This window comes from Pimephales promelas, chromosome 14 (assembly GCF_988280905.1).
Source record: "Pimephales promelas chromosome 14, fPimPro1.hap1.1, whole genome shotgun sequence".
NCBI classification, from domain to species: domain Eukaryota; kingdom Metazoa; phylum Chordata; class Actinopteri; order Cypriniformes; family Leuciscidae; genus Pimephales; species Pimephales promelas.
The window spans coordinates 1,759,090-1,776,686 of NC_142782.1; the positions used below are offsets into that span (position 1 = coordinate 1,759,090).

At 40.8% G+C, this 17,597-nt stretch overlaps 3 protein-coding genes and 1 long non-coding RNA gene across 5 annotated transcripts in view; 3 read left to right on the plus strand and 1 right to left on the minus strand.

Moving 5' to 3' along the window:
• LOC148973614 (uncharacterized) overlaps positions 1-17,597 on the minus strand; it is a 543,652-nt gene that overhangs the window by 22,688 nt on the left and 503,367 nt on the right. The window lies entirely within an intron of this gene.
• Positions 801-4,159, plus strand: LOC120481235 (cytosolic sulfotransferase 3). Of its 2 annotated transcripts, none has more exons than XM_039674762.2 (8): positions 801-1,008; positions 1,651-1,789; positions 1,959-2,087; positions 3,145-3,251; positions 3,336-3,462; positions 3,569-3,666; positions 3,738-3,912; positions 4,002-4,159. In XM_039674762.2, the coding sequence occupies exons 1-8, from the start codon at positions 985-987 to the stop codon at positions 4,112-4,114; spliced, it is 912 nt and encodes a 303-aa protein (XP_039530696.2). In that variant the 5' UTR covers positions 801-984; the 3' UTR covers positions 4,115-4,159. The 2 variants fall into 2 exon arrangements, with proteins under 2 accessions (XP_039530696.2, XP_039530699.2); XM_039674765.2 differs by having other exon boundaries at positions 1,663-1,789.
• Positions 11,327-14,247, plus strand: LOC148973615 (uncharacterized). Its single transcript, XM_089119193.1, has 4 exons — positions 11,327-11,365; positions 11,408-11,647; positions 13,406-13,889; positions 14,109-14,247. Exons 1-4 carry the CDS (start codon positions 11,327-11,329, stop codon positions 14,222-14,224), a joined length of 879 nt encoding a protein of 292 aa, XP_088975319.1. The 3' UTR covers positions 14,225-14,247.
• On the plus strand, positions 14,244-16,828 carry LOC120481243 (cytosolic sulfotransferase 3-like). The gene is made up of 6 exons (XM_089119194.1): positions 14,244-14,307; positions 15,302-15,408; positions 15,877-16,003; positions 16,109-16,206; positions 16,278-16,452; positions 16,542-16,828. The coding sequence occupies exons 1-6, from the start codon at positions 14,244-14,246 to the stop codon at positions 16,652-16,654; spliced, it is 684 nt and encodes a 227-aa protein (XP_088975320.1). The 3' UTR covers positions 16,655-16,828.

Sequence of the window (17,597 nt, forward strand, 5' to 3'; positions counted from 1 at the left end):
GGGAAAATGCAGTTTAAAAAAAAAAAAAAAAAGCCACTAGATGGCCATAGACCTCCACAATAAGCTATTCGCTATTTGACTAACCAGTTGAATTCATATCTAAATATTATAAAATCACAATTATAACAAAAATACAACATTTTTGTCAAAGTTTAGCATTTTTTGAACTGACAAAAGTTTTTCATTAGTGATACAATAATGAAAAACTTAATACAATACTGCATTCTTAATAATACAATACTACAATAATAGTATTGTATTATTAAGTATTGTCAATAGTACAATACTGCATTCTTCCATCTTAAAAATATATCTAAATTACGACATATGCTTTCAATGACAAATGAGTTAATACATTCATGACCTCAAGACTAGATTATTGTAATGCTCTACTGGGTGGTCGCTCTGCACGCTTAACAGGTGGGACGTTTGCCACTATATTTTTAAAACAATAATATCTTAGTGAATACCTTAAATAGCCTAATATTGGCAAACTATATATCATTTGAAAGCTTACAATCTCTAGTTTCCATATTTGGTGACTGATTTTCAAAATCTATTACAGAGGAGCCATAATTTATCAATATGCAACAAGAATATTTTCATACTCATAAGGCGTGTACTCTGTAAAAAAAAAAATCTTAAAAAAAAAAAAATCTGTTAAAAAAAAAGGGGTGAGGGGGTCAAATTCCCCCATTTCGTAGATGTGATTTCCTGCATTCTGGTGCATTTTAGGCCTTTGCTCCTTTAATAGTTAAGTTTAACTTTCCTGTGGCTGTTTGAGCTTGCGTAACGTGTTGATTTATGGCCAAGTGCAAAGCACAGGGAAAGGGTGAACAGAATATCAATGACAGCGCTGGATAGCATTGAGTACAAGTCCTGTTTGCAAATTGAGGGACACAAGAAAGCTGTCAGAAACATTCTAGGAGAGTGGAAGACAAGACAGGATTAAGACTTAAGAAAATTAAAACCCTTTTCCCCATAATGGAAATCCCTGATATGGCTTCGGTGAGTTTCGATAAGTTTCCTTCAAGTGTTTTATGATAGTATAAGTAATGAATCTGTCTGTTTAGGTATTACAGAAGTGAATTAGAATTCATATACATAAGCATATTGTAGTTTTAAGAGAACAATTGTGAGCGCTCGATGCACTAAAATAGATATAACACTCTTCTATATAGAAGAAAAGGTTCTATATAGAACCTTAAAAGGTTCTATTAGCGCTACGTATTTGGAACCCCTAAAAGGTTCTATACACTCTTTAAAAAAGGGTTCCTCTGGGTTCTATATAGAACCCTGGGGTTCCATACTTAGCCAATAGAACCTTTTACCAAAAAAAAAAAAATGGTTCTATTTAGAACCATTTTGGAGTTCCATGTATGAAGCGGGGGATGGAACCATTTCTGGTTCTAAATAGAACCATTTCGTCTAAGAGTGAATGTTGAATATTGGTACGTTTAGAAATGTGGATACATTTGCAAATAGTTGTACTGCATCAAATTCAATTTTTTAATTCCTAAAAGTGAATACATTAGATGAAAATAAAAACATACTCTACTGGTAATGCAAATGTATTTGAAATCTTTCTGTGAGTCTCTAATCAGTGCAGTAAAACTTTAGCATTAAACTAAAACGTTTTATATTCTGCATCTGAAACTGCAGAGTCGACCAGAGATATTTGATTTTGAGGGTGTTTCCATGACTCACTTTTTCACGGACAACTGGGAAAAGGTGAAAAACTTTCAAGCGAGACCTGATGACATTCTGATCGCCACTTATCCCAAAGCAGGTTAGACGTTTTTATTCATTTTGATTTGGCCAAAGCATGCTGACTTAACTCTTAATAGCTCACTATTAAGTTAACCATTAGATAACACTATGGACAGGATTATGTATTGTCTTTCCAAACTGACCTTTAAAACACTTACTTTAAAACTCCCTTTCCATTGTATTACCAGGTACCACATGGGTTTCTTATATACTGGACCTTCTGTATTTTGGTAATGATGATCCAGAGCGTCAGACTTCCCAGCCCATCAATATGAGAGTCCCATTCCTGGAGTCATGCTTTCAAGAGATCTCAACAGGTCAGAGACTTACAATTCAGTAATGTTATTTAACTAAATGAAAATATAGCTGTAAGCAGCGATGACAGGCTCAAGCCCCAGCACAACCCCCACCCCAGTTTACTACAGCCACCTGGTGCCACCATGACTGTGAACACAAGGTTTATAGAAACAAAAGCATTTTGAAAGTGAGAATCATTTTTCAAACTATCCATAATAGCCGACGACATCCTGTTGGGCTGGTGTGTTAGTGTGCGAAAGTTGTTTGGCCCGATGAGATCCATAAGTGGTGTACAGAGCCAACCCTAAGCTTAACTAAGCCTTAAAGTCCCCCTGTGGTGTGAATCCAGCTTTTAATGTTGTTTATGTGTCTATATGGTGTTTTTATTATGCTTTAACACACACCATATGTAAATTCATAAGTGATACAAAACTGCAGTGAACCAAAGACAGTCTCAAAAACACGCTTTGGTGTTTCTGACGTCACAAACCACCTTGTAACCAATCAGATCAACGTGTGATCGTCAACCAGTGGATCTCTGAGTGAGTGAGTGGAGGCGGGGCTCATTTGCATATTCATAGAACCGCACATACTAAATGAGGCGAGGGTGTCGAGTTACATTCAACACATTTTAAAGGGAATTTAAAGGGAATGAAAATTCTGTCATCATTTACTCACCCTCAAGTCTTCTGCTGAACACAAAGGAAGATAGTTTGAAGAACGACTGGAACCAAACAGTTGTCTTGCACCATTGACTTCCACAGTAGAAAAAAAAAAAGACCATAATTAGGCCTCAAATGGGTTTTGGCATCACCTCAATGATAATGACAACACTGTAAAAAATATTTTCAAGATTCACAACATTTTTTCTTTTGTCAAATCAACTTAAATCATTTATTTAGTTCAGATAACATATAATTTTGAGTTTATGATGGTTGAATTAATCTCCTTTATTGTATTAACTCACTTTTTCCAGATCAATGAACTTAAAATTTTAAGGCAACCAGGTTACTTACTTTTTTAAGTTAAACCATCAATATGTTTTTACAGTGAATTTATACAACATCTAATTATCAGTTACAGGCACAGAAATGGCTGATAATCTTCCCACCTCTCCTCGTCTCATCAAAACTCACTTACCTGTTCAGCTCGTGCCCAAGTCCTTCTGGGAGCAGAACTCAAGGGTAAATACTGCGGGTCTTTTGATAAGTCCTGTGTTATGCTAATGCTATAATATATATATTTTTTTTTTCTTTCACTTATTGCAGGTTGTGTATGTGGGACGTAATGCAAAAGACAATGCCGTTTCCTATTTTCATTTTGATCGAATGAACATGGTGCAGCCTGACCCGGGAGACTGGAACAGCTTTATAGAGAAATTCATGAAAGGGAAAAGTAAGTCGATTGGGTGCAATCATTTATCATTTTAATACAACCCCTAAATTTACGACCCCTACATTATCATGGAGGTTTTGTTTTAACATTAGTGATTTCCCGCCAGATGTGTTTGGGCCTTGGTATGATCATGTCAGCGGATGGTGGGAGAAAAAACAAACATATTCTAACCTACTCTACTTGTTCTATGAGGATTTGGTTGAAGTAAGTTCAATTCTCAACGTGACAGTTTTATCAAGTGTCAAGTCAGTCGTGTCTAAAGTGTGTATTTCCAGGACACTGGACGTGAGGTGGAACGTTTAAGCTCCTTCTTGGGTTTGTCCACCTCGGTCGAAGAAAGGGAGAAAATAACAAAAGGGGTTCAGTTTGATGCCATGAAACAGAACAACATGATCAACCATGTCAACATCCCTTTCATGGACTTCAAGATCTCACCCTTCATGAGGAAAGGTTAATTAATCGCTGAATCATCTAATTATCTCCTTCTGAGTTCTGGCCTTTGACTTGCTTTTCTCTTCCTGTTATTTGTGTCCCAAAAGGTAAAGTCGGAGACTGGAAAGATCACTTCACAGTGGCACAAAATGAGCAGTTTGACGAGGTCTACAAACAGAAGATGGAGAAAACCACTGTCAGATTCCGCACCGAGATTTAATATTTCAGTTCTAGATGTGGACCTGAATCGGGTCAATCGCTGCTTTTTTAATTGTTGTTTAAATGTAGTTTAATTGTCTTCCCTGAATTTTAATGTTGATTATTATTCTGTGTTTATTAACCTTATTATTATATTTACACTATCATTAAAATATTCAGGGTTAGTGCAATTCTTTTTATTTTCATATTAAATAAACTGATACTGATACTCATTCCGCAAGGATTCCTTAAGTTGATTCAATAATAAATGTAATAATTTGATTTACAATGTTTTTTTAAGAATCGTTGGTGATTTTTCGGTGCTGTAGCCTTTGGCATTGTTGAGTTTCCTTGACCCTTCTGCCCCAAAGTTTAAAAAGACTTGGTACAAAATTCTGTTTCGGATATATTTCCATTTGAAAGTTTTACAGATATGTTTTCAGTTTGTTCTTCCTAATAACTCTTGCAATATTATCCCTTAGTTTTTGAAGATGTCCTGTATTGTATTTTTTTCTAGCACCAACTGGGCCAGCAGCAGTAACTGATCCTGCGTCCAGTTGGGCTTTGTTTTCCATTTTGGCGAGTTCATAATCCACCGTCATTCAACTATTACTTCAATAGAAGCAACATTTCCTTGCTTTAAGTAGTTAGTTAGCCTAATAGAATGTCAGTTAACCATGAAAGTGTTAATGGAAGTGTCGTTTTTCATTATTAGGCAAGTGGGGGTTTTCCTTAGGGTATTATTAGGCATTCACATATTTTCCAAAGCGGTTGCGCTCCGGTTGGTTCTTGTCACGTGACCTACTCAAGGGGGTAATCCATCGACCGGAAGTTGAAGCCTCGCGGGAGCTGCCATCTTGTAGCAGAACTTCACTTGCGTTAGCATTCCCATTGACTCCCATTCATTTTGGCGTCACTTTGACAGCGAATAACTTTACATCTGAGGCGTTTGAAGACCCCTTTTGTCCATTATTGATTTCTAAAGAAACACGACAATGTATAAATTGCTCCATTACCTTGTAGCTTATGTTATGGCCCCGTAGAAGCAGTTTTAGTGAAAGTAGGCTAACGATTGCGTCATACCCACGCGACTCTCTGTCGCACGTAGAGAGATTACCGTATGGACAGGAGAAGAAGCTCGCGCACAATCGGGGAAACGTTGAGGCAAAATGACAAAATAATTAATCAGAATACCTAGCAAAAGTGTCTCCTGCTCCTCGCTCATGGACAGCTCTTATTCACACTCGCCGCCTCTGCAAGTTTCAGAAGGGAATGATTCAGATTTCTCATGCCACAGCACTAGAAGACAGACGGGTCACTCACGTCACACTACGTAGTCAAGTTCTGTTTAAGTCTGCGTGTTAGGGACGGAAATTAAAATGAAATACTTTCCATGTTTTCCATTAAAATTATTATTTTATTTAGTATATTAGTCAATTCATCAAAATACATTTCATTTAATAACTTATAACTTTAATAACTTTAAAACACTATAAAATCATAATTATTTAAAATGTAAAATTTAAGTAGACACAATTAAAAAGGGAATTTTTTAAAACATGCACTTGATTAGAAATATTAACATGAAAGTGTACTTTCTTTAACTAAAACTTAAGTAGACAATATTAAAAAAAGATTTTTTAAAAACAGGTGTATTTAGAAATATTGTGATGATGAAAGTGTACTTACTTTAAGTTAAATTTAATTAGATATTATTACAAAGTGAATTTGTAAAAAGTACACTTAAGTGTGTTTATAAATATGATCACGAAAGCGTACTTTCTATAAGTAAAACTTAATTAGACATTATTACAAAGTGCATTTTTAAAACAGTACACTTAAGTGTGTTTATAAATATTGTCATGAAAGTGTACTTACTTTAAGTAAAACTTAATTACATATTATTACAAAGTGCATTTTTAAAAAGTACACTTAAGTGTGTTTATAAATATTGTCATGAAAGTGTACTTACTTTAAGTTAAACTTAATTACATATTATTACAAAGTGCATTTTTAAAAGTGCACTTAAGTGTGTTTATAAATATTGTCATGAAAGTGTACTTACTTTAAGTTAAACTTAATTACATATTATTACAAAGTGCATTTTTAAAAAGTACACTTAAGTGTGTTTATAAATAATGTGATGAAAGTGTACTTACTTTAAGTTAAACTTAAGTGGTCTTTAATTGTAATTATACTATATTATCTGCAAGTACACTTTTCAAAAAGTATACTTTCATGAGTTTAAGCACACAAAAAAGTACACTTTTAATACAATTAAGCACACTTCTTTTTCACAAGGGTAGCATTATACGCTAAACAGTTTTTAGAGATAAAACTCTGTGCATTCGATTATCATGAAAACAAATCTCAGAGAACGGTTGACTGTGGACCGATGTTTTATTAGACCAAAGGTTCATTGTTCGCCGGAGTTCTCCTTTAAGTAAAAATGTACTTAAGTACAAGTAGAAGTACTGAAATATAATATGACTCAAGTAAGAGTAAATAAGTAGTTTGCTTAAAAACTACTCAAGTAATTGCGTTACAAAGTACTTTAGTATTTTTCTATTTTTACCCAAAATGGTGAGATATAGCGAAATGGAGCGCTAAACATTCTCATGTCATCTGTTTCATTCATACTGAAGGCCCAGTACTGATGCATAGAAGTATTAAACTTACACATTTCAGGAAATGGCTTTATATGGATATAATAACTTGCAAATAGTGATGTTTTGACTGATGAAACATGAAGACAAACACATAATAGCTATAATATACGTAAATGAGTTTATCAAACTTTCAGGTCTTTGCAAAAGAAAAATGTATGACTTTAAAGGGATAGTTCACCCGAAAATTAAAATTAGCCCACGATTTACTCTCCCTTAAGTCATCTTAGAAGATATGACTTTCTGCTTTCAGTCGAATACAATCAGAGTTATATTAAAAAAATGGCCTGGCTCTTCCAAACTTTATAATGGCAGTGAATGACTGAAGAAAATTTGAAGCCCAAAAAAAGTGCATCCATCCATCAATGATAAAAGTGCTCCACATATAGACTACTAGCTTCCTCTGTTGTCAAGAGCAATTTTTTATTACTAATTTTGAAAAGTAAGTGTAGGTATGATCATTTGAATGTTTTGATTTGAATCATTCATAATTGAAAGCAAAGAAGGTTAATTGAGAGGTCCGAAAAAATAAAACAATATAAAAAATTCCCAGTAAAAAAAAAATAAATAAAAAAAAAATTAAGTGGGGTAGGGTTAACATGTTAAATTAAATGATCTTTTTTTTCATTGTAGCCAACCGAAAATGTGCTGGGAGCCCACTGTCGCTAATAGGAACTACACTTTTACATGCATCTGATTGACAGATTAATCATGCGATCTTATTTCACTGTTTTTCAGCTTTGTACAAAGTTTGCTTCGTATATCTAGTTTAAATGTATTGTTTAACAGGGAGAGCTTTACAATTAATTGAACTGTGTGCATGTATTTTAGACACTTACATTCTTGCTCCGTCCATTGCAAACCGCGTCCATGTTATGAGGCGAGCTTTTTTTTTTACTTCAACTGTTCAGTGCTCTGGTATTATCAATGGTGTGACCCATTTCAGTAGTTGCCATAATTAAATACGACGAGCAGAATACTCACTTACATTCACTGAAAAATTGAAACGTTAGCGCTACTGATTCAAACACGAGCGCCAGTGATTGAATGTCAAAGCGCGGTTTGAACACCCCGCCCCCCAACCGAACTGGAGGTTTTGATTGGTTTTGCACCCGAGTCAGACCTGTCTGTTATTGGCTGAAGTGCTTCAGATATGTCTGTTATTGGCTGAAGCGCAGGGCTCCACCGCAGTGGTTTTGAAAAGTGTCGCTGCGCTGTTGCTCCGTCGGCACCATAGACTGTAAAAAATAGGTCGGCACCTTTGTCAAAGTACTTTGTAATTTTTATGAAATGTAAATGTAGAGAAGTTGAATACTTTATTTTTATTTTACTCAAGTAAGAGTAAAAGTACCACAATTTAATTATACTCAAAAAAGTAGAAAAAAATGAAAAAATCTACTCTGTAACGAAAGTAGCCTATTTGTAATTAGTTACTTTCCACCACTGCAACCAATCACCGTGATCATTGCGAGGAAGCTCGAGCATGAGAATTGATGTCCATAGCAACGAAGACCATTTCACAAGATGTAAACAACACTGGTCCAGAAGCACTTCCTGTTTCAGTTTTTTAACACTACATAAAAGCTGGAATAAAATACAACCAACAGAACATTTAAAACTGAATCAAAAAGTTAAACAAACATCTTTAAGATGTTTTCTTTACATGTGAAATAAACTGAACCAGGAAGTGTTTCTGGACCAGTGTTGTTTACATCTTGTGAAATGGTCTGCGTTGCCGTTGTTGTGAATAACTTTTAAGAGAAAACTCCTAGCTAAAATATTTTAATGCGATTAGGGAGTAACAATAGTGGAAAGATAAAATTCTTTGTGTATACGGCCCCAGAACATTAGGCCTATGCTTTTTTTTTTTTTTTTTTTGCTTTTTTTTTGCTAACCTTGCAGGTTAACCTTTTTGCTAAACATGGATCCACCATTAGGCATCCCTGTCAGAGGAACACAGTGTTACCACAGCATACAAGATGTTCCTTCAGTAAAGTCAAAGTGCACACTGACAAACCACAGTTAATTAAAAAATACTAAACAAAATGACCAAATGGGGTTTGAAGCAATGTTGAGTTCTCTTCTGGAATGCTAAAGAAGTATGGCAAGCCGTTTTAGCTTAAATTGTACCCAGCCTTACTCGTCATTATTGCATTTTTACCAGTAAGAATTCAATTAGAGAGCTTTACAATTTAATTCCTACTAGCAATTACAATTATAGAGCTCTCTAATTAAATTCGTACTAACAACAATTACGATTAGAGAGCTCTCTAATTCAATTTTTACTAGTAAGAATATAATTGCAGAGCTCTATAATTGAATTGCAGAGCTCTGCAATTGCATTCTTACTAGTAAGAATTACAATTAGAGAGCGCTCTAAGCTAATTATGACTAGTGATAATTGCAATTTGAGAGTTCTCTAATTGAATTCCTACTAGTAGAAGTAGAATTATCTTGAATTGAATTAAAGAGCTCTGCAATTGCATTCGTAGCAATTCATTTAGAGAGTTCTCTAATGCAATTGTTACTAGTAAGAATTAATATTATTGAGCTCTCTAATTCAATTCTTACTAGTAACAACTCAATTGCAGAGCTCTCTAATTCAATTCTTACTAACAATTATAATTAGAGAGCTCTCTAATTCAGTTTTTAATAGTAAGAATGCAATTCTCTAATTATAATTGCTCTCTATAAGCTCTCTAATTGTAATTCTTACTAGTAAGAATTGAGAGAGCTCTCTAATTGTTATTATTACTAGTAACAATCCAGTTGTAGAGCTCTCTAATTAAAAATGAATGGAAGTCAATAGTAAAAATTAATTTGTAGAGCTCTCTAATTGAATTGTTACTAGTAAAAATGCAATTCCGACAAGTAAGGCTGATGGGTACAATTTAAGCTAAAACGGCTTGCCATAAAAGAAGACTCATGTAATATTACTAGGGACGTTTCTTTCCTTTGGGGAGGGCAGTTTGAACATGTACTGTAACATGTTTTTTAAGGCTAAGTGTGCAAAGCGCAGAGATAAGGGTGGGGATAAACTCAAGAGAATATCAATGACAGCGCTGAATAGTATTTAAGTAGAAGTCCTGTTTGCATTTTGAGGAAAGCTTTCAGAAACATTCTAGGAGAGGAAGACAAGACAGGATTAAGAAGCCTTAAGAAAATTAAAACCCTTTCCCCATAATGGTAAGTGAGTATGAATAATTCTCTTTGAAGTATTTTATGATAGTATAAAAATGAAATTGTCTGTTTAATACCATTAGCATAGTTTTGAAAAGAACAATTGTGAGCGTTTGATACACAATTGCAGGTGCACTGTAACAGAGTAGACCACTGTAGACACACAACAAGTATTTACTAGCAATTATCATGGCTTTTCAGTGGAACCAATATTCAAAAAATTCCTAAAAACATACTCTACTGGTAGTGCAGATGTATCTGAAATCTTGCTGTGAACATGATTTTACATTGTTTTTATATTGCCAATGATGAAACTCAAATGACTGCTCAGTCAGTGCAGTAAAACTTTAGCATTAAACTAAAACGTTTTATATTCTGCATCTGAAACTGCAGAGTCGACCAGAGATATTTGATTTTGAGGGTGTTTCCATGACTCACTTTTTCACGGACAACTGGGAAAAGGTGAAAAACTTTCAAGCAAGACCTGATGACATTCTGATCGCCACTTATCCCAAAGCAGGCGAGACGCTTTTATTAATTTTGATTTTAAAGCATGCTGACTTAACTCTTAATAGCTGTTAACCACTATGGACAGGATTATGTATTGTCTTTCCAAACTTTTTAAACACTTTTAACTCCCTTTTCATCCCCAGGTACCACATGGGTTTCTTATATACTGGACCTTCTATATTTTGGTAATGGTGATCTAGAGTGTCAGACTTCCAAGGCCATCTATTTCAGAATCCCATGCCTGGAAGCACACTTTCCAGAGTTTTCAACAGGTCAGAGAGGTCAATCATTTTATTGCTAAATTTTAAACATAAATTAAATTATTTGATGAAAAAATAAATGTAGCCATTCAGTTCATGAACACTAAAAATTTTTTTCTTACATTTGATAGTTTAAAAATGTCATCTTACATTTGATAGTTTAAAGAAGCCCTATCATGGATTTTTGAAAATGACTGTTCATATGGTGTGGAATATAGCTCTAAGGGAATGAAAACATCCTGCAAAGATTTATATCTGAAAGTGCACCGTATATAAAGTTATTGTCTTTCAAAAGTGAGAGTCGACTCTGAGTCTATGAAATGAATTGTTTTTGAAACGAGTCATTAGCTGTTTCGTAGTGACGTAGATGCATACTGGCCGCGCGCAGACGGAAGTGTAAACTTGAAGTCTACACATTCAAATACTTCATCATAGCATCATGTCGAGAAGACGCTGTGTTCTACAATGCAAAGATAGTTCAGCCACTTTGTTTTCATTTACCAGGGACGAGCATGTGAAGAATCGGTGGTCAGAGTTCATATTTGCAACAATACCACAACAGTATAGCCTGAACCTTGTGTTCTCATCATTTTAATTACGAATCGTTCGAAAACATAAATGCGGATTCGCAAGCGGTTGTTCCTGAAGGAGGGCTTAGTAACTTCCTAGGCATTGGCTCTGGCTCCGGCTCTGGGACAGGCATTGGCTCCGGCTCCGGCTCTGGGACAGGCATTGGCTCTGCCTCCGGCTCTGGGACAGGCATTGGCTCCGGCTCCGGCTCTGGGACAGGCATTGGCGCTGCCTCCGGCTCTAGGACAGGCACTGGCGCTGCCTCCGGCTCTGGGACAGGCATTGGCTCCGGCTCCGGCTCTGGGACAGGCATTGGCGCTGCCTCCGGCTCTAGGACAGGCACTGGCGCTGCCTCCGGCTCTGGGACAGGCATTGGCTCTGGCTCCGGCTCTGGGACAGGCATTGGCGCTGCCTCCGGCTCTAGGACAGGCACTGGCGCTGCCTCCGGCTCTGGGACAGGCATTGGCTCTGGCTCCGGCTCTGGGACAGGCATTGGCGCTGCCTCCGGCTCTGGGACAGGCACTGGCGCTGCCTCCGGCTCTGGGACAGGCATTGGCTCTGGCTCCGGCTCTGGGACAGGCACTGGCGCTGCCTCCGGCTCTGGGACAGGCACTGGCGCTGCCTCCGGCTCTGGGACAGGCATTGGCTCTGGCTCCGGCTCTGGGACAGGCATTGGCTCTGGCTCCGGCTCTGGGACAGGCATTGGCGCTGCCTCCGGCTCTGGGACAGGCACTGGCGCTGCCTCCGGCTCTGGGACAGGCATTGGCTCTGGCTCCGGCTCTGGGACAGGCATTGGCTCTGCCTCCGGCTCTGGGACAGGCATTGGCGCTGCCTCCGGCTCTGGGACAGGCATTGGCGCTGCCTCCGGCTCTGGGACAGGCACTGGCGCTGCCTCCGGCTCTGGGACAGGCACTGGCGCTGCCTCCGGCTCTGGGACAGGCATTGGCTCTGGCTCCGGCTCTGGGACAGGCATTGGCTCTGCCTCCGGAACAGGCATTGGCTCTGGCTCCGGCTCTGGGACAGGCATTGGCTCTGGCTCCGGCTCTGGGACAGGCATTGGCGCTGCCTCCGGCTCTGGGACAGGCACTGGCGCTGCCTCCGGCTCTGGGACAGGCATTGGCTCTGGCTCCGGCTCTGGGACAGGCATTGGCTCTGGCTCCGGCTCTGGGACAGGCATTGGCGCTGCCTCCGGCTCTGGGACAGGCACTGGCGCTGCCTCCGGCTCTGGGACAGGCATTGGCTCTGGCTCCGGCTCTGGGACAGGCACTGGCGCTGCCTCCGGCTCTGGGACAGGCACTGGCGCTGCCTCCGGCTCTGGGACAGGCATTGGCTCTGGCTCCGGCTCTGGGACAGGCATTGGCTCTGGCTCCGGCTCTGGGACAGGCATTGGCGCTGCCTCCGGCTCTGGGACAGGCACTGGCGCTGCCTCCGGCTCTGGGACAGGCATTGGCTCTGGCTCCGGCTCTGGGACAGGCATTGGCTCTGGCTCCGGCTCTGGGACAGGCATTGGCGCTGCCTCCGGCTCTGGGACAGGCACTGGCGCTGCCTCCGGCTCTGGGACAGGCATTGGCTCTGGCTCCGGCTCTGGGACAGGCACTGGCGCTGCCTCCGGCTCTGGGACAGGCACTGGCGCTGCCTCCGGCTCTGGGACAGGCATTGGCTCTGGCTCCGGCTCTGGGACAGGCATTGGCTCTGGCTCCGGCTCTGGGACAGGCATTGGCGCTGCCTCCGGCTCTGGGACAGGCACTGGCGCTGCCTCCGGCTCTGGGACAGGCATTGGCTCTGGCTCCGGCTCTGGGACAGGCATTGGCGCTGCCTCCGGCTCTGGGACAGGCATTGGCTCTGCCTCCGGCTCTGGGACAGGCATTGGCGCTGCCTCCGGCTCTGGGACAGGCATTGGCGCTGCCTCCGGCTCTGGGACAGGCACTGGCGCTGCCTCCGGCTCTGGGACAGGCACTGGCGCTGCCTCCGGCTCTGGGACAGGCATTGGCTCTGGCTCCGGCTCTGGGACAGGCATTGGCTCTGCCTCCGGAACAGGCATTGGCTCTGGCTCCGGCTCTGGGACAGGCATTGGCTCTGGCTCCGGCTCTGGGACAGGCATTGGCGCTGCCTCCGGCTCTGGGACAGGCACTGGCGCTGCCTCCGGCTCTGGGACAGGCATTGGCTCTGGCTCCGGCTCTGGGACAGGCACTGGCGCTGCCTCCGGCTCTGGGACAGGCACTGGCGCTGCCTCCGGCTCTGGGACAGGCACTGGCGCTGCCTCCGGCTCTGGGACAGGCATTGGCTCTGGCTCCGGCTCTGGGACAGGCATTGGCTCTGGCTCCGGCTCTGGGACAGGCACTGGCGCTGCCTCCGGCTCTGGGACAGGCATTGGCTCTGGCTCCGGCTCTGGGACAGGCATTGGCTCTGCCTCCGGCTCTGGGACAGGCATTGGCGCTGCCTCCGGCTCTGGGACAGGCATTGGCGCTGCCTCCGGCTCTGGGACAGGCACTGGCGCTGCCTCCGGCTCTCGGACAGGCACTGGCGCTGCCTCCGGCTCTGGGACAGGCACTGGCGCTGCCTCCGGCTCTGGGACAGGCATTGGCTCTGCCTCCGGAACAGGCATTGGCTCTGCCTCCGGCTCTGGGACAGGCATTGGCTCTGCCTCCGGCTCTGGGACAGGCATTGGCTCTGCCTCCGGCTCTGGGACAGGCATTGGCTCCGGCTCTGGAACCTGGGACACCAAAGGTCTGAAGGGTCTTTCCAGGATCCGTGCCAGACACTCCAGATAGTTGCTGGGTATTCCCCCAGCTGCAAGAATGGTTTTCTCCTGATCTGTCTTTGGATCTGGAACATACACTGGCTCCGGCTCTGGAACAGCGAGCACAGGCATGTCCAGGATCTGAATCAGATGGTCCAAGTAGTCCATCCGTGCCCTCGCCGGCCACGCGAATGGGCATCTCCTGATCCGTCTCTGCCCGGGTAGATGTGGCGTGGACAGTCTCTGGCTGAGCAGACGTGCGTTTCCTCCCCCTTTTCCGTCCGTGATGGTGAGATGTTGGCTCTGAGCTGTCCCTCACTGGCCCAGAGTCGAAGGGGGGCCAGGGTTGAGATTGGTGTCGAACTTCTTCTCGACCACCTTCTCCTCCTCTGTGACCTCCCCGGGTCCCACGAAAAATACTAGGCGGGTTCCCTGAAAATAATATCTCCTCTCCCGCTCAGTGGCTGGGGAAGAGAAGTTAGAAAACATACCGCTGGATTAGGGTTTGACGGAGTCCTTCTGTCACGATCCACACACAGGAAACGTGTTTTATTTTTAAAGGGCAATCCAAATCCGAGTCAGCCAGGCAAGGGTCAATAATCAAGGCAGTCCAAAACAAGAAACAAACAAGCAGGAACTAGGAATTTAACATAGACATGAAGTGGTGTGACACAAAATACAAGGACTCCGTAAAACACACTGAAACAGACTGGGTTATATACACAGGGAATGATAATGGGATAATCAGTGATGAGGAACAGCTGAATCTAATGATAAGACAAGGATCATGGGAAATGTAGTTCATAAGTGAGTGACACTGTGGGGAAGGAGGACATGTAGTGGACAGCTGGGGAACACAAACCCAACACTGTGACAGACGATTTAGGCTACCTTATTTCCAGACAAACAATTAATTACATTAATTAATAAGAAGTTACCTGCAGGACAGCACTTTAAATAGCACCATGCTCTTTCTTTCCAGCTGGACTGTCACAGTCCAGAGACACTTTTTCCGAAAGGATAAATCAATCTCTATCTCTGTCTGCTTAAAATCTGCTAACACTTTATTTTGATACTACAGTCTACTAATACTCTAATGAGAGGCAGTTGGCATTGCAAAGTTATAGTGCATGTCTAAAGTGGACCATCGGAATAAAGTGTAGCCCAAATTATTCACACATTTCATCTATTCATTGTTGGAATGTAAATTATAAATTGTTCCAAAGCCTCAAATGGGTTTTGGCATAACCACACTGATAATGACAATTTATACAACATATCAGTTACAGGGGCAGAAAGGGCTGATAATCTTCCCACCTCTCCTCGTCTCATCAAAACACACTTACCTGTTCAGCTTGTGCCCAAGTCCTTCTGGGAGCAGAACTCAAGGGTAAATACGGCAGGTCTTTTGACTGCTCGAATAGATGATAAATGTAATCATATCTGCCAAAATCTGACATTTTGAAATTGTCTTTTCAATTAATCTGATCAATGAGGGGCTTGCTTACATCTTCAGGTTTCTAATCATTTATATTTCCAAGCAACTAATTTAAAACTTGAGTTCTCTGTAAAAAAAGAAATGCTCTTTAGGGCTATCAAAATATTACTCTGTTTTGTTGAGTGTCATCAAAACTTTAACCAGTGTGCCACTTTAAATACTATCCACCTTGACAATTGGCAGGTGTGTGCGAAACCTGTTTGGAAATAGTCACTATGAAAGGAATTACGTTTGTTCTCGCTGGTGGAACAGAAATTACTCACTGCAGCTTTAGTAAAAGTGAAGTAGTTCTGTAATTAAATTGTTATAATACAACATATAAGTCCTGTATTGTAACAATATTTATTTTCTTTCACCTAGGTTGTGTATGTGGGACGTAATGCCAAAGACAATGCCGTTTCCTATTTTCATTTTGATCGAATGAACATGGTGCAGCCTGACCCGGGAGACTGGAACAGCTTTATAGAGAAATTCATGAAAGGGAAAAGTAAGTCGATTGGGTGCAATCATTTATCATTTTAATACAACCCCTGAATTACGACCCCTACATTATCATGGAGGTTTTGTTTTAACATCAGTGATTTCCCGCCAGATGTGTTTGGGCCTTGGTATGATCATGTCAGCGGATGGTGGGAGAAAAAACAAACATATTCTAACCTACTCTACTTGTTCTATGAGGATTTGGTTGAAGTAAGTTCAATTCTCAACGTGACAGTTTTATCAAGCGTCAAGTCAGTCGTGTCTAAAGTGTCTATTTCCAGGACACTGGACGTGAGGTGGAACGTTTGAGCTCCTTCTTGGGTTTGTCCACCTCAGTCGAAGAAAGGGAGAAAATAACAAAAGGGGTTCAGTTTGATGCCATGAAACAAAACAACATCACCAACCATGTCAACATCCCTTTCATGGACTTCAAGATCTCACCCTTCATGAGGAAAGGTTAATTAATCGCTGAATCATCTAATTATCTCCTTCTGAGTTCTGGCCTTTAACTTGCTTTTCTCTTCCTGTTATTTGTGTTCCAAAAGGTAAAGTCGGAGACTGGAAAGGTCACTTCACAGTGGCACAAAATGAGCAGTTTGACGAGGTCTACAAACAGAAGATGGAGAAAACCACTGTCAGATTCCGCACCGAGATTTAATATTTCAGTATTTCCAGAATCGGGTCAATCGCTGCTCTTCTGTTTTTGCATATAGAGACATTAAAGATGTTAAGATTTAAGCCAAGGCAAGTTTATTTAGCACGCAATGGTAATTCAAAGTGCTTTACATAGAGGAAATTAAAATAATCAAAAGAAATAAGAATAATTAAAGCAGTTTAGAAAAAAAAAAAGATTCTGAGGCGGTTTCCCGGACAGAGATTAAGCCTATAGTCCTAGAATAAAATGGCCCTTTAAACCTGATTAACAAAAATCTGCTTTCTATGTCATGGCTTTAAATAGTCCTAAATTTAGTTTAGTCCAGAGTTTAATAAGCCGATTTCCAGGAGGAAGACTACAGTTACTCCAGGACTAAATTGAGTCTTAAATTAAACCTACCAGGAGGCAGGTTTAACTTTTTGTTTCAAAGAAGACAGCTTACTTGATACACACACAGACACACACACAGTACATATATTAATATCATTTAAACATTTAATTATGTTTTAACACCACGGTATCGGGTTTCTGGTTAAAATGTGATTAGTTCATGTTAAACTAACTTGAAATGGTCACTTCACTTTGACTTCACTTGATGTTTTAATTTTGAAATATGTTTCAATCTAGTAACCCAGTCATATATGACATTCACTTCCCATCATGCTTTGCACAGGGCTGAAATGTAAATTTTGAAATAAAGTGATATTTTACGCAATTATTTTAGTAAGATGAGAAAACGGAGAGAATGTTTAATGTTCTATTATTATGTTGTTATTTAAACGTTTATGTTATGTTAGTATTTTTGGGGGCACACAGAGTGGAACAGGTCAAAAATAAACTACTGTCTTTTGTGATGAAGCTCAATCAGATTCAAACTAAGGTCATACTTTCATTGTGATTGGCTGATAAGGGACCAATCAGTACTTATTTTATGAAAACCTAAAAT

Bases quoted from the DNA above. Each gene is read 5' to 3' on its own strand.
- LOC148973615 (XM_089119193.1), top strand. From the start codon at position 11,327: ATGCGGATTCGCAAGCGGTTGTTCCTGAAGGAGGGCTTA. The intron at 11,648-13,405 runs GCATTGGCTCTG...GCTCTGGGACAG, and splicing joins TGCCTCCGGCTCTGGGACAG to GCACTGGCGCTGCCTCCGGC. The intron at 13,890-14,108 runs TGCCTCCGGCTC...CTTTGGATCTGG, and splicing joins TCCGGAACAGGCATTGGCTC to AACATACACTGGCTCCGGCT.
- LOC120481235 (XM_039674762.2), top strand. From the start codon at position 985: ATGGAAATCCCTGATATGGCTTCG. The intron at 2,088-3,144 runs GTCAGAGACTTA...TCTAATTATCAG, and splicing joins CTTTCAAGAGATCTCAACAG to TTACAGGCACAGAAATGGCT. The intron at 3,913-4,001 runs GTTAATTAATCG...GTGTCCCAAAAG, and splicing joins CTCACCCTTCATGAGGAAAG to GTAAAGTCGGAGACTGGAAA.
- LOC120481243 (XM_089119194.1), top strand. From the start codon at position 14,244: ATGTGGCGTGGACAGTCTCTGGCTGAGCAGACGTGCGTTTCCTCCCCC. The intron at 15,409-15,876 runs GTAAATACGGCA...TCTTTCACCTAG, and splicing joins TCTGGGAGCAGAACTCAAGG to GTTGTGTATGTGGGACGTAA. The intron at 16,207-16,277 runs GTAAGTTCAATT...GTCTATTTCCAG, and splicing joins TCTATGAGGATTTGGTTGAA to GACACTGGACGTGAGGTGGA.